This window comes from Ambystoma mexicanum, chromosome 8, assembly GCF_040938575.1.
Source record: "Ambystoma mexicanum isolate Mex_15411 chromosome 8, UKY_AmexF1_1, whole genome shotgun sequence".
Lineage (NCBI taxonomy): Eukaryota > Metazoa > Chordata > Amphibia > Caudata > Ambystomatidae > Ambystoma > Ambystoma mexicanum.
In genome coordinates this window covers 504676050-504702565 of record NC_090929.1, presented here as the reverse complement: position 1 = coordinate 504702565, position 26516 = coordinate 504676050, and the positions used below count along the sequence as shown (strand labels likewise).

Below are 26516 nucleotides of genomic sequence, written 5' to 3'. Positions count from 1 at the left end.
AGCGATGCGTGTACTCCAGAGTGGAAGGAATACCCCTTTTCTTCCAGATGCAGGTCGCGCCACACATCCCTAATACCAAACGCTTCCACAAATGTAGCCAGGTTGGTTCGACAGTTAGGGTCTCTGTTACGTAGGTGCGTACGGTCTTGTACATTGTTCATGACGTCATTGAAATCTCCTCCTAGGACCAAAATATCCGAGGTGTCGTGGTTAGCAAGGGCGTTATATCGTCCATAAGTCTGGATTGGAGAGCCGGTGGAGCATAGATCGCCATAAGGGATATCGTTTCGTTCCAGAGCGTGCCCGTGGCATATCTGAATCTGCCCCCAGTGTCCTGTATTGTTTTGGTGAGGGTGAGCGGTAGCCTTTTGTGGATTAATATCAATACTCCTCTGGCTCCCATCGTAAAACCAGCTTGTATGGTTGTGCGGTAGTTCGAGCGCTTAAATAGTGCGTTGGATGTACCCGCCAGATGGGTCTCCATTAGGAAGACTATATCCGGGCTGTGCCTGTTCAGGAACTGTCTTACTACCCTCCTTTTCAGGCTATTTCCTAGGCCATTTACGTTCCAGGTGAGTAGTTTTATAGTTTTGTTCTTATTGTCTTGCAGAGTTGCGTTCATGTGTATGGTTCCAGCTGGCAATGGAGCCTCCTATAGTGGGGGGGTTGAACGCGTGTGACTCGCAGCAGGGAACAGTAATTGCTAGTCGCTTAATCACTGTTTTATGTAATATGTAGTGCTTCATTGAGTATTTTCAACTTGTAAACTTGTGCCAAACTCCCCCCCTCCCCATACTTCATCCCCAACCGAAGCATCTGTCGCCCCTTAACAGTTAAAACTCTACTTAAACAGTATATCTAGGCAGTTTAGAACTCTGCCTATCGTTGTATGTTCGTTTGTTGCCAAAGGGGGCGGCGGGTCGGTTCCAGTCGCCAGCCATTACTTACTTTCTGCCATGTGAATCTCGTTTTAGCTGGTTTCATTTCTCTTTCGTGTCTCGTGGTTTCACTTGCCTTATCTGTTGCCGTTTCCGTCATGCGTTTTCCTGTTGTGGCGCATCTTCCTGCCGCTGTGGTGGACTGTTGTCCGGTGGTCTTTCTCGATGTGGCCTATTACGGTCGTTTCCAACCTTCTTCTTTCCGTTCCAGTCGCCTTCAATGTGCCTTTCTGCCCAATTACATGCTTCTCTGGGATCCGTAAAGTGTGCTGTTGTGCCCTCGAAATATATCTTGAGTTGAGCAGGGAAAATCAGGCCATATTTGATTCCGAGCGATTGGAGGTGTTTTTTTAGTGGGTCAAAGGATTGGCGCGCTTTTTGGACTTCTCTAGTGAAGTCAGGGAAGAAGGAGATTTTCGAGCCGTTATAGGCGTGCTTCCGCCTCTCCAGTGCGTGCAGTCAGCTTCTGCAAGTCATGTCTCAACAGGGATACCTCAGCTCCAATGGCGTCCATTTTCTTTTCCATTGATGTCCTGGAGCTGGGAATGGCGCCCATCACATCCCTGAGGGAGATGTCCTCCTCCAAGATTTCAGGTTCGGTCGATGCTGACCTCTCTGGTGATCTAGACAGCGGAGTGGTTGCATCCTGTTCTATCCTGCTTTGGGTGGAGGTTTTTCTAGGCTTGTCCTTCCCCATATTGCGAAGAAAAGAAAAGTACATTCTGCGGTTGGGAGGAGCTGGCAGTGTCGTTACGGAGGTAACCTGCTCTAGTTGTTCACAAGGTCATCATGTCCGGTCGAGCGCAGCGTTCTCTGGATGTGCACAGCCCAGGCAAGTGATCTTTTGTTCCCATGGTGTCAGGGGCAAGTATGGTTTACAGGTTGTTCCTAAGATCTATTAGTGTTATGGCATGCCCTCTTCTTCACTGCTTGGAGCACTGTGATTTTCTTATCTACTGGCAGGAGGTAATTGTTCTCTTTACTGTAGTCCAGGTCAGTAATTATGCATAGGGACTGTTTTATGTTGGTATCACGTTTTATGAGTTGCAAGAGTGTCTTGCCTGTGTACAGGGTTTGGCGCTCAATTTCTGCTCCCTTCAGGGTGTGTGGGTGCGTTCTTCGCCCCACTGTTATGTTACGGGTCTGCCGATTCTCCGTAGTGGTTGAACTGCGGCATGGGGATCTCCGGTCAGTCACCTTTTGTATCAGGGGCGAATTGTGATAGCTGCTGCGCCCTCTCACATGCTTGACATTCTTTCCACTGGGTGGTTATTGGAATAGTGTTTTCTTGGGCCCTTGATCAATAGGTGATAGGCAGCAGTTATTCTAATTTGGTAGGCCACCACTCTTCGCCCTGTTCACCCAGCGCTCACTGCCCCCATCCATGCAGGGGCAAGAATTCGAGTAGTGATATGATTCCAGTAGTACTGAAGGTTTGTTAGGCTGTGCTTCTCAAATCGCTATGGGTTGGGAGAAACTGTTGCCGGGGGCCCGCGTATCATGTGGGCTGCATTTATGCGTCAGTATTTCAGAGCCTGCGCTGGTAAAGCAAACAGGTCCCAGTTCAACTCCTGGGTCACGGAGCACTCGCTCGGCAGTCTATTGGGGTGTTGCACTACCTCAGGCGGGGGGCCCGCTTGCACCTAGAGGGGATCATGGGAACTCCGCCCCTACAGCGCGTTCCAGGCAGGCGGACAGATTTCAGGGCCCACCCCCGCCTCTCCTTACCGGGTCTCGCGGATACCTCCTCCCGGTGCACACCGCAGGCCGGCAGAGTAGCAGGTAAGCAGCAGGCTGGCGGGCGTTCAACGATGTACGGGGCACCCCGCATCCACTCGGGAGGCCGGGGGGCAGGGATTCCAGCGCGGATCCCCACATGTAGCCGGTCCGCTCCTCCAGTCACCGCTACCCCCTCTCTGGCAATATGTTGGTCCGCATAGGGGGGAGGAAAGGCAGTCCCCTCCCTCTGAAGCAGCGACCGTCTCTGCGCAGCCACTCTTCCACGGCTACCAGGATTTGCAGCGTCGCTGGGTTCGTGCTCAGCAGTGCCCGGTGGCCATTTTGTAAACTTCCCAAACGCCGTCACTCCAACTTTTACCAGCTTATTTCTCTGAAACTGGCAGCCGATTTCACACTTGGACCACCGGACATGAGAAATGTTATGTTCCGACACCCGAAAACACCTTTTACTTCACATTGGCAGTTGTTTTTCTAGCAGGATATTGCAGGATACGGCTGACGCCCCCGGCATGTCCATGTTTGACCAGTAGCCAAACGCGGTAAAGCTAAAACGAAATTCCCCAAAAAAAGTCACTGCTGCCACTAGCCCATCTTTTAAGCACATCTAGAGTAACCAAAAATCCCTTGACAGTTAGTCTAGGGCAAAACAAAAATGTACCCCATTGCACTGCAGTGTAAGCTGCTTTGTGCAATGATAAAAAGTTACCACAGGTGATACAAAAGTAACCACAGGTTGCAACATAGTAACACAACTAAGGGAAACACTGTTTCCCGGTACTTCCAGTAAAGAGAATCATTCCTAACAGTGATACTGGCCACCCCCATGCTTTCTAAACTAAATACAGATTCAGTGATTTAGCCCCCAACACCTTCATGGAACCTTCAGCTGCTTTGTGCACTGATCAAAAGTTACCACAAGTGATACAAAAGTAACCACAAGTTGCAACATAGTAACATGACTAAGGGACACACTGTTTCCCAGTGATAATGGCCACCCCCATGTTTTCTAAACTAAATACAGATTCAGTGATGTATCCCCCAACACCTTCATGGATCCGACTCAGTCACATGGATACAGCATCCAATTACATCTTTGCTTATGTTTTCTTCTCAGGGCTATAGATTCAAGCGTGTTGTTTGTAATGAAGCCAGATGGATTATGCCAGCCCACGTCTTTCTGATTGAGAATTATGGTGCACCAGTTCACTGGTAAGGGATGTGGGCCCTTCTCACGCTTTAGTAAGCAATATGGTACACTTCTCATGCTCATAAGGGGTATAGTGCTCTTCTCACTTTCAGTAAGGGCTGTTGTGCGCCTGTCGCCCACATTAGGGGATATGATGCCCTTCTCACTCTTAAGGAATATGGTGCCCTTCCCACTATCAGTATGGAGTATAATGCCCTTTCCACTGGCAAGCGGTGTTCTTCCTCTCAAAGGACTAAGTGGGCCCACCTAATAGGACCCTGCCTTAGTCCTTGCCAAACCTGTCAGGCTTGCCTCCCCATGTGACTGGTGACCTCAAAGATCTTGGGTCTAGTTTCAAACTCTGTTCTCTGGCTTTCTTTGACTCTTGGTGTTGCTGGCTTCTGTAGAACATTTTCTCTGGCTACTCTCTGGCCATCTCGACTCAGGTCTATTACTGGGCCGCCCTGGACTGTAGTGCCTCTGAATACTCTCTGGCTTGGATTTATATAGTCCCTATCCTGTCTCACTTTCGTGGAATGGCTTATTGTCTGTCTCCTGTCTCTGGGGCCTTTGGGTCAATTAATTACCCTACATGTCTGGTTTGCCCCCCACTCTTGTGCATCTGGGATGTTTCAAGCTTTCAAATGGTCCAGCAGCCATTTTGGTGTCAGGGGGAAGTCCTGCTCTGATTTGCTCCATATTTTTGACCATGGGCTCTTGGGGCTTCTCTCCGACTGCTTCTGCGATGCTTCCACCCTGCATCACTTTGTTACTTTCGGCAGGTATCTTCTTGGGAATGGTTCATGGTATCCCAACTCCCCAGTGAAGACATTCAAGCTTGGGTGGTCACATCATCTTCTTTGTTCTCCTTTCTCTGTATTATAGTTTTTCATTGCTGACTGTTGCTGGGACACTTCATGGTATACTGGGTCCTGTGGAATTGCATTTTCTACTATAATTTCAGAGAAATGTTGTTCAGGCTCCTTCAGCCATCACATACTCTGGGACTTGGGATTGTTGAGAGCCAAACTGCCAGAAATATTGCGAGTACCTATAGACTTCAGGCAAAAGATTGCCTGTCTTTTCAGTTTCATATAGACATGAAGAACTGATCATGCTCCATAGAGTAAAGGTTTGGTCCTATACTCTGAGTATGTATGTCCGAAGATCGCATCGCTCAGGTCGGGCATGGCCATAGGTTTGGAGGAGGCTCCTTGGATAAAGGGGCTATATAAATCAAATAAACAAAGCCCCGTCCAGTACTGCCTTCAGGTACCTCATGGCAATACTCTGGTGGCCCAGCTTTCCTAGGCTTCAGTGTCCCCAACTGGCATTTTTCACTGTATGTAGGATACCACCAAAAGAATCCATGGGACAGCTTTTCTTGCATGATATTACGAGAAAGGTGAAAGGCGTTGGAGACGAAGGCTGATAGATGAGTGCAGGCAAGGCTTTAATGGAACTAAGGAACAAATGTTGCTAGATGTGTGTATGATTATCTTGTAAGGAAAAATTGGACCTTGGCAGCTAGATGTGTATATGATAAACTTTCAAGGAGCAAGGAAAACCTAGACTACCAGATATGTGTAGTATATCTCAGATGATTATCAGAGACCGAGGGGTAATTCCGGTGGGATACTGGAAAACCTGCCTTAACATTACCTGCGCCTTATATCCTGGTATCACCGGGATATGACGGGTGCCGTCAACGGTATTAAACTCTCATTCCATGGGTTTGCTGCAATCACTGGCACTGCTAGTAATGGTAGGGGCTCTGATAGCAGGCCTGAACTGCCGGTAGTTCAGGCCTCTACCGGCAAATTTGGAGTGGGCCGGTCTAGTAAAATTTGCCAGAGACGGTATTACTGCCATTATTTCTGTCATTTTAAACCCGACCAGCACACTCGTAATGAGCCCCAAGGCTGATAGATGTGTGTGTAGGATACTACCAAAAGGAAACATTCGACCAACTCCACTAGAAGATGGCATGAGAAGGGTGAAAGACTTCACGGACATGGACGAAGGCTGCCAAATGAGTTTAGGAAATGCTTAGAAGGAATCGGGGAACAAATCCTGCTAGATGTGTGTATGATAAGCTTGGAAGGAACCACAGTGGACCAAAGCTGCTTTATATGTGTAGGATATGGCTAAAATGAACCAGTGGCCCATTGCTTCTAAATGTGACTGACTTGGTCCCCAACTCTTCTCGCCTTAAAAAGTCACTGAGGGGGCAGGGAATTGATTCTAGATAGTCCATTTTGTCACTGCACATCCCTTTACATTTCACATATGCTGAAACCGACACAGTGAATGAAGGAATCATGTCAATGGTGTACATGGACATGCTTCATTTTAGATCCTGCTGTTGTCTTTTTCTACCAAGGCATCCTAAAAATGTAATTTCACATTAGGTGCCAATTCAAAATGAGGAATAGAAGGTGGGATCTCACTTGTTACATCATGAAACTGCCATTGAATCATAATTAAATGCCAATTTTTACTTTTAGGATTTTGATGTTGGGAGAACTTACAAGAAAAAAATCATTATGACCAACGCATCCTACAGCATTAATTTCTGCAAGCTGGTCGGCGTCAGTGAGCACCTGAAAGATTTCATTGCAATACAGTAAGTAGGAGTGTGACAGGTGGGATCCTCAACACAAAGGAATCAGCTGTTTGGTTGTTTTTAGAATTAATTGCCATTCTTTTGCTTCTTTTTATGGAAGAATGAGGTAAGATAATTTGGGTAATATCTCTATTGGGTAAAGAAGGAAAAATGGTAATGCATCAGTTCACACTTTTAGCAGTTTCTGGAAAGAAGGGGCAGTTAGGTATCTCTCTCTAGATAACCTGAAGTGGCTGCCTGAGCTTTTTCTGCTACACCAAGGATCGTCAGAAGTCATTTACTTGAGTTATAAATAGTGTAGGTTGAGATCCAGAGGTGGGCTTTTCTGAAAATGGATTGTCTACTCTTTCTTTATCTCCACTCCATCTAACAAAAAGCACCAACGTGAAAGCAATATATCCTTTATAAGCAACCATTGGCGTCATAAAACAATGGTTCCAAAAATTTCATAGAAAAAAAGAGAACAATAAACGATTTTACGACTGTCTCGAATAGTCTGTCCTCTAGGCAACCCTGACAATTTGTACTTTCACATCTGTTCTAGGCAGATCCACAGGGGTGGGAAATTGTGAACAATATTAACAGATGCCCCATTCAGGAACAGGAAGCTAGCTAGCATATTCCTATCCCAGAGCATTCAATGATCTAACAGAGTTGGAGATAATAGGTTTTGACAATTTTTTCAGCCACAATATTTCAAATATTACTTATAGAAGGTGTCAACATTCCATGATGAGTTTATATTATAATGGTATGTATATTTTTGCATGAATATATATTTTGTATTATGGGCTAATTCATATGATTGATTGAGACTTTTACAAATGTCTGCCTTGTTTAAAGGGTAGTAAATGTTGGGGACAGGCAATTCAAGTCAGAGACTAAGTAGAGTCTGAAAGTGCTACAACAGGTGGCAAAATGTCAGACCTGGTGTTTTTTTATCCTGTGGCGTCAAAAGTATTTGAATGCATAATTTGAAAGCAATGATGTGTGCATCAGCTGTTTATGCTAATGAGGATTCATATAGCTCTGCATTGACCTAGAAATACCTTTCAGTGGATTGCATTCTCCCGCAGATTCCTGGTTAGATAAATATCCATTTCAGCATGAGCTGCTTGGAAAGTTTATTTGACCGGGGCCTACTATGACTCGACCATCGACTCCTCTTGACTCAACCGTGCCACTCATCTTGACTCGACTGTGTCACTCCTCTTAACTCGACAATGCCACTCATCGACTACGGACGTGATGTCAGCCGCATATATACTACCTCACTACGCCCTCGTACCTCAGTCCTTTTCTCCGGGCATTCAGCACACTACTATTTGGAACGTTTCTTGTGAGAGAAAATTTGAATTTGACAATTCATCAAAATTCAATTGACTTTTGTTGATATTTCGGCCAGTAAGGGGTCAGGGTTCAAGTGTTGCCAGGACTGCAACTCTAAGATGTTGATCACTGACCCACATGGCACCTGTGTGTGGTGCCTCGGTAAAGATCATGATATCGAAGAGTGCAGCTTGTGTCAACAAATGAATTCTAAATCGCTTAGGGAGAGGTTGGCTAAATTAGTGCTCGGGCGGCCTCCATCAAAGTCCCTGGCTCGTTCAACCGTCAGTCACCCTTAACTACTATAACACGAAGCCGAGAAACCGGAATTACCTTGTTTTATTGCAAGTAATTAATGCGTTCTTCATATTGAGTGGTTATCCTCCACGGATGTTTCCTTTTGAAAAATAAGAGAAACAAATAGCTAAACCTCTGGGCATAGCTTTTGATGGTGAGCACCTGTTTGGCCTGAAGGCCGATGAATCCTTGGAGAAATTCAAGGATACTCTAAATTGGCTGTCAAGTCACTGGGTTTAGTTGAGCAGCAACTTGCGAAGCAATATTTCAGCTTCTCCAGGGGAAGAGACTACAGGTGGTACATTCCGTTTGGAAAGAGGGAACAGCTCCTGCAAGCTAGGCAAAGACAGAGGTGTTTCCCGCATCCCATGCGGGCTAGAGGGACCTCTAGGGGCCAGCAGACTGCAGCAGCAGCAGGCGCATTGGCGCCTGCAAAGCCACTTTGAGTTCTCCCCACATGTTTCCCCGATTGGAGGGAGAATTTCTGAGCACTTAGAAGGGCATAACCTTTAAGGCCTGGGCCTTGCAGCTTGCAAATGTGGGTACTGTCTTCTATTTTTAAGAAAACCTCCAGACAGACCACCCCCGCTCAGCAACAACCAGAACAGGAGCTTCAAGAGTAACAGAGAGCCCTGTTATCGAAGGGTGCTGTGGAAGAGGTGCCACCCGAGCAGAGAGAATCTGACTGGTATTTTCATTCTTTTCTGCTACCCAAGAAAGGAGGAAGACTCTGTCCCATTCTGGACCCCAGAGCATTGAAAACGTTTCTGAGGAAGGACAAGTTCAGGATGGTGACATTGAAACAAATTCCCAGGCTCTGCAACTCCAGGATTGGCTGGTGTCGCTGGACCTACAGGATGCTTATTTTCATGTGCCAATTGATCTGAGACACAGGCAATTTCTGTGATTTGTCATAGGGGACACTCATTATCAATTCAAGGTGCTCTCCTTTGGCTTAACTGGCGCGGCCAGAGTTTTGACCAAGCTGACCAAGTTTTGGCAGTGGTGGTGGCGTATCTCAGGTGATCTGGTGTTCACATATTCCCATGCCTGGACGATTGGATGATCCGAGGAAGGTCCCTGGAGCAGGTATCAACGTAGCTTGATGAAACCTGCTCTCTGCTTCACAGGTTAGGCTTCTCCCTAAATTTCCAGAAGTCCCAAGTCGCACCAACACAGAAGCACCAATTCATCGGAGTGTCAGGAATTGTAGGGAACACAGGCATTCCAGGAAACATACTACGCAAACGTGCTTACTCATATTTATGCCCCGCCTTTCAGTTTCACTTTGCTTCTGAATTAGTTTCTTTGGCTTACGTACTCTTGGAACTTTATGACCCGGCTTTGTTTTTTGGATTCCTGCTTCTTGTCCCCTTGTCTGCATTGGTTGCTGGTTTCTTTTGTTACGACTCCTGGAACATTAAACGGACTGTCTCTTGGATTGCAGCTCCCTCTGTTTTGTTCTAGCCCGCATCGTTAAGACCCACGCAAACATTAAAAGGACCTGCTTGCTAATGACCTCTACTGCTTAAGTGCCCAACGGATTATCGACCCGGAACTCTTCTCATGTGTTTTTGGAATTTGAATTTGTATTCGGAACTGCTGAACACAGACCTTATTGTTTTTCTTGCTGAACTAGAGATGCTTCAGTGTTCTAGGTGTCCGCGTGCCGTCGGTTCAGTGAGACCCAAACTTTCTTGTTGGATTATTCATTTAGGCGTCCTCATGCCGGCGGTGGGTAGGTGGAACATTGCTTCAAGTTCTCATGTCATTTCTTCACGGACATTCATCCATTCATGTAACCTAACAACAACTCACACATGGTAAAACCGTTCTGTTATTTTCATTTCATTAGAGTATCTGATTCTTCGCTCTGGTTATTGATTGTATTCCTTTGTATTGGAGTTTAGATGCCATTTATCTATCCATTGGAATAGCACATTTCTGCAGTTCAAGTTTTCATTCAGGTATCATATTATTAGTTATCTGATATTTACTGGCTCTCTATGTCCTACTGTTGCTACTTTGTTGTTCCTTTGCAGGCTGGCTTGTTCCGGTGGCGTCTATTCATCTTTTGGTCAATTGACCTTTCAGGGAGTTCATTGGATTCCTCTGATAGGTACATTGAAGAAAAATAACTCCTCATCTACATGACGAGTTCCAATCTCAATCCAGTTGGTCAAGAAAGGGCTCTGTTGTTACACAGAGCAGTCCTGGACACACTGGTGGGAAGGCTTTTCCTCCCCAAAGAAAGAGTAATCAATGTCAGGCAAATGGTCAAGCTTTTTCCAGATCCACAACAATTTATCAGCACCTTTCTTCCTCCGCCTCTTGGGCCTCATGGCTTCCTGCATTTTTCTGGTTCCAGAGGCCAGACTGCGAATGCAACCTCTGAAGTGTCTCTTGAGGGATCAATGGTCCCAGTACTTCGATGCCACGAAGGACATTTTTATGGTGTCGAGGGACCTATTTTAGTGAACCAGTAGAGAGAACATCATGATGGGGGAACCCTTTTGGGCTTGGTTGCCCCAAGCCCAGGTGGCCACAGATGTGTCCTTGAAAGGTTGGGACACTCACTGCGGGGAACTGCAAGTGAGCCCCTTTGCTTACTAAAGGAATGCCAGTGGCATATCATCAGGCTGGAGTGGCAGGCAATCAGGTTGGCACTGATGGTCTTTTGTGCCCTCCCTCGAGGGCAAACACATCCTTATTCTGACGGTCAACACAGTGGCCAGCAGTACCTCAAAAAACAAGGGTGTGTTCGGTCTCTGCCCCTATGCAGAGAGGCGCTGCAACTATGGTTCTGGTTGCTGGAGGACCGGATCTCTGCTTCAGCTACCCATCTAGCAGGTACGGACTATGGGCTGGCGGATACTCTGAGCAGGCAGAGCACGGTCTCACATGAGTGCAAAGTGTGCCAGGACTTTCTTGAGGGTATCTTCACTCAGTGGGGTAACCCAGCAGTAGATCTTTTTGCCATGAGGTCCAACGCGAAGTGCAGACAGTTTTGCTAGAGGGAATTCCCAGCGAACGATGCACTGGGGGACCCATTCCTGGAAGAGTGGGTATTCGACCTCCACTATGCGTTCCCTCTGATACCTATCATCCCATGGGTTCTCAGGAGGTTGGGGAGATTTTCGAGCCACCGTGATCTTGGTTGCACCTGGATTGGGCGAAGACAACATGGTACTCAGCACTCCTAGACTTGGCCATCTGCTCACCTCTCCGGTTGCCTCGACGGCCGGGTCTCCTATCCCAATCGGAAGGTTGATTACTTCACCTGAACCTGGAATCTTTCAACCTACATGCGTGGCTCTTGAGAGGATGAGATGTGATGACTTAGACCTATCAGAAGACGTACTTGAGGTGCTACTGGCTGCACGTAGACCATCTGTGAGATCTTTGTACACATGCAGATGGAGTAAATTTGAGGCATGGGGTAGAGAACGCAGAATAGACCCTATTGCTTGTGCCACCACCACAGTGATGGAGTTCGCCAGCATTGGATTATTCATAGATTCACATGCTGTGAATATTCCCAGTCGTCAGGCTGGGATCCTCTGTAACATAGAGCAGTTTATATTTAAACTGAAAAACTTCAGTCACTTTAGTGCTCTAGTATAGTCATTTTGGGTCATACTGTCCATAGCCAACAGAAAAGGCTTCCTAAGAAACCTCAGGCAGACCAGCAGACCATACCACCTCTAGCAAGATGTCCAGGTCACACAACGAGGCATCCCGAAGCAGAAAGAAGACTCATACTTCAACACCTTCCTCTGGATCTTCCACGCAAAAACGCCTATCTTTACTGTCGACAATCATTCCGACAGGTTTCCTTGTCATCAATAAAATGGTCATCTAAACCATTTCCATCTTTTTTTCGACCATTCAGCTGACGGCAGGTCCTTGTCTTCAAAAAGTAAGGGCCTGTCGACCTTGATGCAAAAATCTCCCCTGTCGCTGAGCGTTCGAAAACAGTTGATTGCAACGCTGTTGACGACACCGTCTATGATTTAGATTAAATCGCTTTCAGCCGCAATCAAGGTTATTCCTGCGGCAGTGGCAGCGCCTTCGCCATCCATTCTTTCATTGGCCCAGCCATCTGCATTAGCTGTCTTGGCCCGATATGCCCGTCCTCTTCCACTATCTCTTGGGATCACCCCGGAGGGAGCTGGTTCATCGATGGCTCTGGATCTGGAAGGGCGAATGGCAGCCTTTTCCAATGATTTTGTGGTGTTGGAGGACTCCCTCATCCACTCCCAAACTGGACATGCCTCTTCTAAGGCATCCCTGCCATACATGACTCCTCATTTTGCCTCAGGGGTAGCTCTTCCAGCAGCCCCTAGGGACATCTCCTTGGACATCCTGGCCACTCTGCAATCCTTACTGATGGAGCTTCAGCACAGATTGCCAGACCCTTCGGCACCTCTACCACCTCAACCGAGCACGAATGGTACAACTGCCCCCCACACCCTATGAGGGAACAATGCCCTCAGGTGCCAGTACAACTAACTGATACAGAGTCAGAGAATGATGCACCCGATGACCAGACCTTCCCACACACCACGGCCACAGACACGGATGAATTTGATGACCCTATCTCTGCAGACAGTGAACCAGACAAGGTTCCTCTGCGGGATTCTCTACGTGATTCAAATTGGGTCTTTCCACACCCTAATGTCCAGAGTGACAAGGATGTTCGGCCTAGCCCCCTAAAGGAAGAAAAAGGACTGCTTGCTCTATCAGTGGCAGGAACAACACCTAAAAGCAGTTGTAGCCATACCCCTGCTGGACGAAATATGGGAAGACAGTTTGTTGACAATGACCAATCCGTCCGCTTCACCTGCCGAGAAGGAAAAGTTAGACAAGAAATATGGAGTCCCAGACACTGCACCTACATGCCTAAGGACACAACCTACTACAGACTTAGTAGTGAGGATCGGTGGCCCACAAACGCTCTGCAAACCCTTCTCATTGCTGGTCAGTCATCCCGCCCCCCACGGACAAGAAGGGAAATCGTTTGGCTGCTTTTAGGAAGAAAATCATCACAACAGCTGCCACGACCATCAAAGCAGCCATTGCCATTACTATTCTGTCCAGATATGGCCGGGAGCTCTGGTTCAAGGTGTGACCAGTTCTAGAGTTTCTCCCAGGCAATAAGAAACAAGAGGCTTTTGCCTTCCTTCGTGAATGAGAATTATTATTTTTTTTCTGCATTTGTAGCGCGCACCAGATGAAATTAACCGTATATTGGCACAGATGACAGAGTTTAGTAGACGAGAAAGATCGAAACAGGCTCCCAGAAAACAGGGGTCGTCTACCTAAAAAGGAAGGTTTTCAGTGCCTGGAGAAATTGGAGAAGTGAACTCATTGTTCTCAGAGGTAGTGGCAGAGAATTCCACAACCTAGGACCAAAAACTGAAAATCTTCTGTTACCTCTAGAGTTAAAAGCCAAGTGAAGGATGATCAGAAGATGCCTATCACTGGATCGCAATTGTCTCGTCAGGTGATAGGCAGTATAAGCTCTTGTAAATACAAAGGAGCAATGCCATTGATACATTTGAAGACAATACAGGCTGTTTTAAACTTAATGCGATCTTCAACTGATAGCCAATGCAACTCCCGGCGAAATGGAGACACATGGTCAGCTTTTCTTAGCCTAAATATAAGTCTGACAGCCACATTTTGTGCTTTCTGGAGCCAATGAAGCTGTTTGGCAGAAATGCCAAACAATTGGCTGTTACAATAGTCCAAATGGGCACTAGTTAGCGCTCCTACCACAGATGCATGATCTTTAGTTGGTATGTAGGGGAGTGCTTGGCTTAGCATTCGTAAAACAAAATATATTGCTTTAATATTGGCTCCCACCTGGGCATCACTGCCCAGGTCTTCTTACCACATGCATCCCAGATTTTTGACTTTAGATACAAATTTGAGGTTCTTGCCCAAGAGTGATGGAATAGGCAGCTTCTTGGCTGCTAACAGCAGATTTTTAGGTTCGAATAGTATGTGTTCAGTTTTTGCAGCATTAAGTTGCAAATAATTCTTGGACATCCAGCTGCCTACTTCTTCCAGGCACAGCCCCAGTTTGCTAAATGCTTCTTGGAAGTTAGTGATTCGTACAAACATCTGAGTGTCATCAGCATATGAGTGAAAGTCCAGCCCATGGCATCTCAGGATTTCAAGAAGTGGCCGAATATACAAATTGAACAGCAGTGGGTACAGGGAGGATCCCTGCAGAACCCCACAGTTCAAACAGATGAGGTCCAACAGGAACTCCCCCAATCTTACACGCTGTTGACGGTTGGCCAAAAAAGACCTGAAGTGGTTTCAGACCATGCAATATCTGTCTCCTTGGACATAGCAGTTGTAGAATGGGACCGTACTTCTCAGGCAAGGCTGGCTTAAGGCGGCCAATTTCCGACTGGAGGTTCAGGCAAAGGTGGTAGACATGCCGTTGAATGGCATTGACCTCTTTGGAAAAAAGGTAGATGAGACATTGCAGACCATCAGGACCGGCACAGACATGGCCCGTAGGGCACATTGCCGCGACGGTACCTGGCCTTTTGCTAGGGAAAGTTTTGCATCTCAAGAAATACACAAGACTATCAGCCTTCCTACCAGTCATCTTCTTACAAGGCTCCTTCCTAATCGACATCAGACTCATATAGAAATAAATCCCAATCCAAAAGGGGCACCCAGTGCTGACGCGGCTTCACATAAGGCAGGGGCGAAACGGCAAAAGCAAACCTGACCCGCCTCGGGTCTAGCCCTCCCACTTTTGCACCCCAGTGGGAGTAATACTTTTCGCAATTCGTCCAGGAGTGTCAGAACATCACCACCGATGAGTGGGTTTTATCCCTTATCCAGCAGGACCACACGCTGGAGTTCGTCAAGCGACCGCCAACCATTACTCCATTGCAGAAAGTGGAGGAACACAGACAGATACAAATGCAAGAGGTTCAGTCTCTCATTTCGAAAGGGGCAATCGAGAAAGTACCAGCCAACTAGCGAGGACATGGTGTCTATTCCAGGTACTTCTTCGAATGGAAAAATTCAGGGGGTTGGAGGCCCATACCAAGTCCTAAACAAATACTTAAAAGCCTAAACTTACCCAATGGTAACCCTGCAAGAAATCCTATCCCAACTGTAAGAGTGGGATTTTCTAGCGTCCCTAGACCTAGAGGATGCCTATTTCCACATCCCCATCCACCAATAGCACCACTGCTACCTGCGCTTTGTGGCAGCAGTTTGCCACTACCAGTTCAAGGCTCTACCCTTCGGGCTCAGATTGGCTCCAAGGTTTTACCAAGTGCCTAGCCCCAGAAGTGGCACATATGCACTGATCTGTGTTCACATCTACCTGTATCTAGACGACTGGCTGTTGCGGGCAGCATCGTTCACCATGGCTGCTGTAAGGAAGACATGGTATCAAACAGTAAAACAGACACAAGTGATCACAGTTCAAGGGTGTTTATTGAACTTCAGTTGGGTGTGAAAAATGCCTATCTAATCCTACATCTAAAAATGGGAGCAAGCTACGACCATCAAATATTAATAACACAGTCCTACTGGTGTCTTGTCAAAATAAAAGGGAGTATACTAATAAACCTATTGCCAATCTTTACTTCTAAATACAAATAGTGTGGGGAAACAATGTTTATGCAAAGGAAAAGTGGTAAAGAAATGATATGTCAGTATATACAAGCAGCTGGCTTCCCTTCGCCACGTTTTCAGCATGGGACAAGGCGGCACACCAAACCTTAGCACAATCTCTGGCTTCTCTAGCACAAGGATGCAGTTCGAAACTTCAACATCAGGGCCTTCTGTAACAAAGTCTCTTTGCAGGACCAATTGGATTCACATTCATTCGTTCTCTTTCAATTGGTCTCTCTCCGCCGGACTTTGACCAAATGTATCTACTGTTATTACTTTTCAGCTTGGATACCTTACAGAGACCTTCGATTGAGCACCCACGCAGTGCCGGACCACTCTGTCAAAAGTATTGTAGCTTGCTTTAAAGTTCAATCACTCATCAGCCATTTAACTTCACTCGCGTCTCTTATCACACGCGTTTTAACAATGTTTTTTCCAGCGCTTACCATACAATGTTGCTGCTTGCAATCTTGGCTTCAACATAGGCCAGTCTTGTATCGGTCTCCCCAACTCACGGGCTATGTTGACTTCACTGATGCTGCTTAGTTCTTGGAGCCAAGGACGGTACCACAGCGCCTGGTATTTCTCCTGGCCTTGATTACTGACGCGGGAGGGCCGCAGGTATCTCTGACACACAATGCAGGATTGTTCTGCCTGGTTTCCTGGTCTTGCACTTTCTATTCTCGAGGTCTCTGGAAAGTAATGGTTCCTTGTCGAAAAAAATCAAGGGAATGTCCCTCCTTGCGTTCCCCTTCGGTTTTACTGTCTTTCCACTCTTGCTCATCTGCTATGCCGAAACTGCTGTTTCCTCGTGTGCTTTGCCTTGCTCAGAGTGTCCTCTCATGCTCCACCTTTTATCCATTTGGGGAAGTGTAATGGAAGTCAGGTGTGAGTGATTGTCGATAATTGCCTGACCAGGTGACAGGGGTATGTCAGGTACATGGCTCAGGTGTTAGTCTGTTTTCCCATATAGCGGGCTGTCAGTGAGAAATTGTTTGCATTGTAAAAGTGGGCGGGGGCTAGAATTCCTAAATAGCCTACTTGGTAGGATGGGGAAAAGGGCTAAGGGACAGGTAAGGGGATACAGTATCTCCCTGAAGACTCCTCACCCAGGTGATCCTTCCACACTGGTCCACCCCCAGGAACTGTATCCAAAGTAATGGCCGTGTCCTGGACACCTGGACGACAGATTACCGGGTCTAGGGGGTTAGACACCTTCTGGTTTCTCACACTGCCCAGCACATCGCACAGACCATTCAATACCTGCAGCCGCTAGGGTTCTCTGTGAACTATCCAAAATCCTGTCTGATCCCATCTTTGCAGGCTCTCTACTTGGGGACATGCCTGGACACGTTCTCCTGCAGGACAACTCCTTCAGATGAGTGTTAAATCCCTCCTCGTCAAGGTGCTATGGCTTTTCCGGTTGCTGGCTGCTTCTGTCCGCCTCTTCAAGTTCCTACTGGGGATGATGTCTTCTTGCATCCCCCTACTGCAGCTTTGCAGACTCCAAATCCAACCTCCGCAGGAGTTCCTAGATGCAAGCTGGCGACAAGTCTCAGGTTCCTAGGAGGACAAAATCTCGCGGAATCAGCAATTCAGGAAGAGGCTTTGCTGGTGGTCAGTCCGAGCTTACCTTGTTCAGGGCACTCTGTTTTGCCTGCCCCCTCACCAAGTCACCTTCATGACTGACATCTCCCTGGAGGGTTTGTGGAGGGAGGAAGAGAAAGCTCTCCACATCAACCTTATGGAGCTGTGCGTTGTCTCTTGGGCGCTCAAGTCGTTCCTCCCGCATGTTAGCTGGTGGGTGGTTGGTTCGGATCTTTACGGACCACACCACCACAATGTTTTATGTACACACGCTTCTTGGAAGCAACAGATCTCTCTCTCTGTGTCGGCAGAAGCACAGATGCTGTTGCACTGGGCACTATAGCACTACATGTTCCTCATTCCTTTACACCTTGGCAGATTTCCTCTGCAGGGAACTCAGCTCCTGTCACAAGTGGGAGCTCCAGGATTCTCAGCTCCACCATATTTTCCATTGTTGCCAAAAACATTTGGAAATTAACGTGCCCAGAAAGTTGGTTCAACTCCTTGCCCTTCTTCTCACCAACATGTTCATTTGCATTCGCCTAACTAAGGAAGATGCCCTGTCAAGAGCTACTAGAACGTTTGTTGGGGTAAGAAAAGGGTTGCACGCTAGCACCTATCCTTTTCAATTTATATGCGTGTGATGCAGCTAACATCTGGCAAGGCCCTTCCATTGCACCAGCCAGGCTAGGTAACATCAAGCTGGACTGGATGGCCTTTGCCAATCATTGTATTCTTTTTGTTTGGACCCCTAGAGGATTGAGTTGTAAATTGAATTTATTTTATGACTACACTGTGGCTAACAACCTATTTCCCAATGCTACTAAATCCAAAGTTTTGGTGTTTAGCCAGGGGCCATATACTCAAAACCAGAGCCTGGGTTATGGGCAAGGATAAAGTTGAGCAGGTTCTAGGGATGACCTATCTGGGATTTAAGCTCTCTAATAGGCCCTCCCGGGAATCCTCGAAAACTAGCCTATATGGTAAGCGACTAAGCTGACTGCCCAGTTTATATTTTGGCGCAATATATTGTGTACATTTTCTTTGCTTCCTCTGCGGCGCTATTACCTTGCCAAATTTGAACCGATAATCCTGTACGGCCTTGACATCTCTTTACATGATTTGGGTAATCTGCTTAATCTGATTCAAGGAAAGCTTTGGAAGGAGGTATTGGGTCTGTCTGTGGCAGTATCTAATTCTGTCATTAGAAAGGAACTTTGCCTCACTTCCTTGAAGGCTCGGTTTATGTGGAGACAGCTATCCACCATCAGGAAAATTCTTGCTCCTCCTGCCAACTCCTTATATGAGGCGTTGCATGTAGTGATGGAGGCCGAAACTGTTGTCTCTCTTAAACAGTTTAGAATCGGGATGATTGGGGTATTAGACTCTATGGGGCTTACTGTGCTTGATTTGATACAAGGGCCTGGTGGGGTTAAGACTCGTGCTTTTCGAGCTGACTGGGTCGAAACTTTGGAGGGTGTTTCATCTTATGCTACGTATTTGGAATATTCAAGGTTTGCACACTCGAAAGATTGTTTACCCCTCTATAGTCAACGCTTTCTGTCTGAGACATGCATTTAAGACTAAATCAGTTTCACACTGCTGAGAGAATAAAGCATTGGAAAGAGCATACTTTTTATCTAGGGAACAATCTTGATTGTAGATTTTGCGGTGGGAAGGAAACATACAAAACCTTGAAGCCTGGGTGTTGGCACCACGGTGGTGTTTTCAGATATAGTCTGGTGTCGTTTGATGTGGGACACAAATGTATCCTTTATTTTGTGCTTGAACAATTTTTTAAATTTTCTAACCAAAGAATTGGATGCAAAGAATGGAACAAGTAATGTTTGATTCTGTTTATCTTTGATGTAATGTGATGGATTTTTATTTCCTTTTCTTTTTTTATGCAGATGTTTAATGCTTCTTCTCTCTTTTATGAAATATGAGTTTTGAGTTTTGTATTTTCTTCTGTGTCTACTATGTTGTGTAAGGTTTCCTGCAAACCACAAACGCAACAATAAAAAACAAAATTGTTGGGGAACTCCAGAAATCAACCTCTTTGCCACCTACGAGAATAAGAGGTGCATGGTGTGCATAGTGTGCATGGTGTGACGATTCACAAGGTGTTGTCACTTCTCCCCAAGTAGGAGCCCCTTTTCATGAGGCTAGGGAGGGGAGGCTGCTACCCAGTAGCCCCCCCTAGGTGTGGTTTAATGCAGGAGGACCCCCTAGTTGTGGTTTAATGCAGGATGACCACATGGGGAGGAACTCCCCCTCTAGGGCTGGAAATCCCATCACTCCACACATTCCCTAGCCCTATACTCCACCTCCAATCCTTCCTTAGAGAGCAAACATGTGCTATTGTCATACTGATGAAACCAACCAAGTAGGAAGGACTAGGACGAGGAAGAACATCAGAAGCATGAAGATTGCACCTTCAAGTACTGCCACAAGGTGGCTGACTGGAATCATGAAGAGCAACCTGCGATCATGCACTGCAGGTTTGACAATAGGCAGAGGGGAGACCAGTCCTACATAAAGGAATCTGAAGACTGACTCAACGTTGCCTTTGAGGAGCAAGGAATCTGGAAGCAGGCGGAGCAGCAGACGCCAGCGAGACGCTGCAAGAGTTGACCGGGAACTCTGCAGGAGCAGACCCCTCTGCCCCTGTTGGAAAGAAGAACGATGGTGTAACCTTGGCCAGGTGGACTGACAGGTCCCACAGAGACGCCAATATTGCAAAGTTAGGAGATCTGCGAGAATGCCATGGAGTCCATGGGCTAAAGGGGAAGGCGCCTGGAAGCAGCAGAGCGAAACACCCATCCCTGGAAGAACAAGAGCAGTGCCTGACCCCGACGGAAGGTAAAAAGAGCCATGGAAGGCCCGGTGGGGACACAAAGGGAACCGCTGACGTGGGAAGCATCCACGGAACGCTTCCTCATCCCAGTGGCGCTTATAAAACCACTGAATACCAGAGAATGGTATGGGACACAAACTTAGAAATGGAAAGCATTCGAGGAAATCTTCCTCATTACAGTGGGAGAAGGGAAACCACTGACCACCAGAGAAGGATCTAGGACCTCTGAGAAACCTGAGTCATTTCTCCCAGGCTATTCCCGGGGATCCTTTGTTCAGGTGGCCAAGGGTGGGCCATCGCTCTTGGATCCCAATCCTGGGGGCAGACAAGCGAGGGAGGATCAACTGGGCAGGGGGTCCTTGCGGACTATGGGAGACACGCCCTTGGGCGAGACATGGTATTCCTACCGTTCTCATACATCCCTACCCGACATCCCCACAGTTGTCATGGGATATTGTAAACAGAGTCCCATCATACCTCAGTACCTTTCTGTAAGGAAAAGGCGAAACCATCAGGGAAAACAAAGACCATCCCTAAATTCCAACATGAGTTTTACCACTCTTTCCTCAAAACCCACTTTTTTCTCTTTATTTAGTTTTATTCCATGAACATCACAATCTATACATATGCCAGTATTATGAAAAAACCAAAAAACAAGTTATCTATCCATTGTATAATAATAATTGATTAAAAAAAAGCATAACAATGCCCACCCTCGAGATTCAATAAATAAGACACAACAAGGCAACATATACCACAAAGACTAAACCTAAAACCCCACCATCCCCGCCAGAAGGCTACAATCCCCTCACCTACACCTCCCCATACACATGATTAAAGTTTCCCCATCTTTCCAAATATTCACTCTCCTTATTGAGTATAATTGACTGAGATTTCTCAAAATGCTAAAATAATGGCATGGCTGTCTGCCAGCCACTTCTCCAGTTGTGGCTTTTTTCTACTTTTCCACACTTTCATAATTTGTTTAATTGCCATCAATAAAGCTCTATCAATCCCATGTGAAGAGTCACATGCATTTTCACATCTACCCTCGCTTGAAAGAAAAAGAGCTGCCATAAAAGTTTGTGGAAACATAATATTCTCCACCAAATCAATCCTGTCCTGTTCATCTCGCCAAAAATCCACCACTCTCCTACACTCCCAAAGCATATGCAACAAGGTTCCACTCATACACTGACAGCCCCAACAAAGATCATTATCAACGAAACCCCTAGCACACATCTTCTCTGGTGTCCAATATAGCCGACCCAATACCTGTTGATGTACATAGAGCAATTTCAGATCTACCTTATCCTTTACTGCCACCCTCCAAACACTTTCCCCATTTCCAAAGCCCAAGCCAAGCATAACTTCTCCCATGAATTCTTCATGTATCTCTCCATAGGCATTAACTTAATAAAAGTTGATAGCATACGCGGTGGAGTATCAAACAATCCACATACATTGGGTTTCCAATTTATTGAAAAACTTAATATCTGTTGCCTTTCAGTCATTCATTTGTCTAAAGATCTATACCTTTTTATATTCTCTATTCCCCAAAACATATTGCTCTACCAGATCAACAAAGGAAACCATTTTCTCATCTTGTCATATATCCTCAATTTTTAGAATACCCCTATTAGCCCAGTTCCTCAAATTTAATATTTTGTTATCAATTTGCAACCCCGGATTAAGCCAAATGGATGTTCCTTCATACATAAATAACTCCTGTTCGCATCCCAGAATCCATTCCACCAATGCAGTTTTAGTAACCACAATAGATTCCAACTTTACACCCGAATTAGGCAACTTCCCCAAAGAATATAAAAATCCAAAGAAAAGGGTTTAAGTCTCCCTCTTTCTATGGTAAGCCAAAATGGTTCTGTTCTCCTCCCCTCCATGAAATAAAAAGAAGCCTTCTTAAGAAGAAAACCTCTACGATAATTTTCCAGCACAGGATATCCAAACCCCCCCTCTCTAGCATGACGAATCATGATAAAGTGGGGAATTTTTGGCCTCTTCCCTACACCCCATAAAAAAATCCATAAATACTCTGTCAATGTCTTTCAGCCCTTTTTTAGTAAAGTTCATAGGGAGTGATTGTATATAATATAAAACCTTAGGCCGGAGCATCATTTTTATAGCATTAACTTTAGCCAAAATGTTACAAATTAGTCAATCCCATTTACGTATATCCTTTAACAAAACCTCAATCAGCTTGTCAATATTAAAATCCACCATCCTCTTTGTGTCCCGTACCAGATAAATCCCCACATACTTCACAAAAGAATTCGCCCATTGACAGTCCCAGTCTAATAATCCCCTACTCAATGGATTAACATTAAGAGGCAATACAACCGTTTTCCCCCAATTGACTTTATAACCACACTAAGATCCCACCTCCTCTGACATACCTTTTAAAAGCTTTCCCCTTTCTATTGGATTTGCTAACACAATAGTCAAGTCATCAGCATACGCTAAGACTTTAACTTCTCTATCATCCACCCTCCACCCATGAAGGCCCTGTTCCTGTCTTATGAATGCTAATAACAGTTCAAGGGCCAAATTAAATACAAAGAGCAAAAGTGGACAACCTTGCCTAGTTCCTCTAAACAACTGAAATGCTAGAGACAACTCATCACTAACCCATAACTTAGCTGAGATCCCAAATTGCAAGGCTCCATTAGCATTTAACAATTGAGGACCAAACCCCATTTGAATTAGAGTGTAATTCAAAAATGACCAGTTAGCACAGTCGAAAGGCCTTTTCTGCATCTAAAAAAAATAAGAAGTATCTCTTCAGCCTTAGAACCAGACAAACACATAATATCCAACAAGGTCCTAATATTACCATAACCATACCTATATCCCATGAATCCCAATTGTTAATAGTCTATCAGTTCTCCTATATATTTAAGTAGCAGGGTAGCCAAGATCTTTGTGAACATTTTTACATCAACATTGAGTAAATAAATAGGCCTGTAATTACTGCATTTTGTAGTATCTTTTCCTGGTTTTGGAATTAAGGTAATTACTGCTTCTCGCATAGATATACATAAAAACCCTCCCGAAAGAAAATGATTATACAGATTATACAGATTTAGCACCAGAATTATGTAAAGGATCTATACAACTCAACAGACTGTCCATCCATGCCCAGGGATTTCCCTAAATTGAGTTGATTAATAGCGGCCCCAACCTCAAATGCAGAAATTGGCACATCCAGTGCTTCTCTCCCCTCTTCAGATAAACATGGAATTTCTATTTTAGCAAAAAATTAGCTAACTCACTTTCTTCAGTATTTAAATCTTCTGAATAGAGGGAAGCATAAAATGTTCTAAAACATTCACAATTGTCTTTCCTTCTAAACTTGATATCACCCCTCCCATTCTCAATCTTTTGGATATATGACCTTTCAGTCAAATTCCGTTGTTTATTTGCTAATAAACACCCTTCTCGTTCCCCTTCCTCCCAAAGGTTTTGTTTGTGAAATATAAACCTTTTTCTGCTTGTCTTTCTATTTCATCTTTAAGTTTCTCTCTTGTTCTAGCCATACTAATTTTATCTTTCCCCTTCTTTGGATAAAGCATATTGGCCCTCATTACGACCCTGGCGGAGATCCATGGTGCAATTTGCACCATGGACCATGGCGCAAAGCTGCCAGCACCGCCATGGGGGTTGGCGGATTTACCGCTCCATTCCGACCTTGGCGGGGCGGTAAATCCCCAATCCCCATTTTGCCCTTCCCCATTCCCATTTTTGCCCCATAGGGTATAATGAGAGTGGGGAAGGCGTTAATTACGCCACCGTAAATTACGGTGGCGTAATTAACAACAAGGTCCCGTAGCGCCATGGATTTCTCCGCCCGGAAAAAGCAGGCGAAAAAGGCTCCATGGCGCTACGGAATCTCATAGTAAGGCGGAAGGGTACGCCATGATTTACGCTGGCGTAAACCCTCTCCGCCAGGGTCGTAATGAGGGCCATTGTCTTTGCCTAATTCCTAGCTGCATCTCTAAATCTTTAACATTTTCGTCTCCTGTTTTTCTTGCCCTAGAGGTCCAATTAATCAATTCCCCCCTTACAGTTGCCTTAAAAACATCCCACACAATCACGTTATCAGTGGAATCCCTATTTTTCCTGAATAAAATGAACAATAAAAAGTATGTATTGCCGCCTCACATACTTTCTCATCTTCCAAAATGAAAGTTTGGTACCGTTTGGCCTACATTTACCCTGATTCAATTTTAGTGCAACCAAGGAATTATCTGAAAGGCAACGCCCCTCCTATAGTAGCCTCACATACATCATCAATCAACCCATCCGAGACTAAAGTGTAATCGATTCTTGAATAAGAATTATGAACCGCCGAATAAAATGAAAACTCTCTATCAGGATGAAATGTTCTACAAACATCAATCAAATCAAAAGTTTCAATAACATCCTGGAAAGCTTTACTTAATCTTGGGCCTGTAAACCTACAATCAGAGGATCTATCCAATTTGCCATCCAATATGCAATAAAATTCACCCCCAATCATAATACCCTTTCATAATCCGTAAGCTTTTGACCAGATCTGTAAAAAATCCAACCCCATTTGAACAAGGTCCATATATCGAATCCAGAGTCATTAGCCTTCCCTCATGTCTCACATCAGCCAGAATAATACGACCTTCATCATTCATGAACACATTTTCTATTGCCATACCTAACCTCTTACAAATTATAATTCCCACCCTTCGGGACTTCCCAGAGAAACAATTCAGCAGGACTTTTATAAATTTAGAATTATTAAAAAGATTCTCAGGATTTTCTATCAGATGTGTTTCCTGAAGGAAAATAATGTCGGCCCTTTCCCTCCACAATCTGGCCAAAACTTTCTTTCTTTTGTTGGGACAATTTAGTCCTTTTACATTCCATGTAACTATTTTCAGTGACCCCATTACAAGGCAGTTATCAAAAGCAAATCCCAAACTTTCTGTCCTACTTCCTTTAAGCATATACCAAACCTTCGTGGTACCCCTAAGGATTAATTTAGGGAAAAAATAGTGTAAGTTATCCCTATCTTTCCCCCATACATAGACAATACAAAAACAACACAACATAAATCTAATAAACCACTTTGATTGAAAACAGTCCACCTAAATGTACACCACTTAAGAAGACTATTATATACAAAACTCATACACGTCCGAACTGTATACCCAAAACCCCATACCCAATCAATTATCTGATATTCATTACATCCCTCTTTCCCTCCCCAAAAGTATATGAAATCCCTTTAAAAAAATGTGTGTGTGTGTATATATATATATATGTATATATATATATATTTTTTTTTTCTTTTTTCATTTCATTATTTTGTATCTGACATGAGGAAATATTGAATGATAATCCCCCCTCCACCACTATTCCATTGCTATTTCTAACCTACCCATCTCTCATTTGTATTTGTTTATTTGTATTTGTTTATTTATAATGCGCACCTTGCCCTGGGGCATCTGGGCGCTTGGTTTAGATGAGGTGCACAATAGCGGTGTGGTTAGGAGAGATGGGTAGTTTAATGGAGAGTAGTTCTGCAGATGGTATCTGGATGTTAGGAGTAGCCGTAAGTTTAAGGGAGCTTTTGAAAATAAAGGCTAATCCGCTACCCTTTGGTTGATTAGTGTCCCTGTCATATCTGATGATGGAATAGTTATCGGGGACAGCCAGCAATAGTGAAGGGCCCGCTGCAGCACGCAACCAGGTTTCATTGATCGCCTGGAAGTCTAAGTTTTCCGATGTAATCATGTCTACTATGTCTAGGACATGTGCAGGGAGAGATTGGGCATTAATAAGCGCACCTAAGAGCTTCTTGTCTTTGGCATTGGTGTGGCTAGTGAACAGTAGAGGAGGCAGGTCTAAGTTGGATGCCGGTGAATTGGTTAAGTTATGCACATGTGTGGAGTTGTTAGGCGGCACTGAAGGTTTAGAGTTCGGACAGTAGTGCTGTTGGTTGGTCACATGGTGGAATCTGGATCCTAGTCTCTGATTTCTGCCGTATGTAGGACAGGGTTTGCTACAGTGAGTATAAAAATGCTGGTTGTTAAAGTATGGAGGGAGGTTTGGTGTGTGCGTATTGGGCTGTTAGCCTATGAGAGTATACATGAATGGGTCAAGTGGAGTCTTGTGCCTAGTCTCATATTTCTGGCCTGGGTAGAGTGGGTAAGGGTAGTTCGTGGAACTTTGCTGTCTGTATTGTGAGCTTGAATGAAGGTTGCATGGCAACATCTTGAACCAAGGCTAAGGTTTCTGAGGTGGGTA

At 45.2% G+C, this 26516-nt stretch overlaps 1 protein-coding gene across 3 annotated transcripts in view; it reads left to right on the top strand.

Annotated features, from left to right (window-relative positions):
• CFAP74 (cilia and flagella associated protein 74) overlaps nt 1-26516 on the top strand; it is a 2332202-nt gene that overhangs the window by 993785 nt on the left and 1311901 nt on the right. For all 3 annotated transcript variants that reach the window (XM_069610170.1, XM_069610172.1, XM_069610171.1), the window contains exon 15: nt 6372-6490. In XM_069610170.1, the coding sequence (XP_069466271.1) occupies nt 6372-6490 (119 nt within the window). The remainder of the gene's footprint in view (nt 1-6371; nt 6491-26516) is intronic.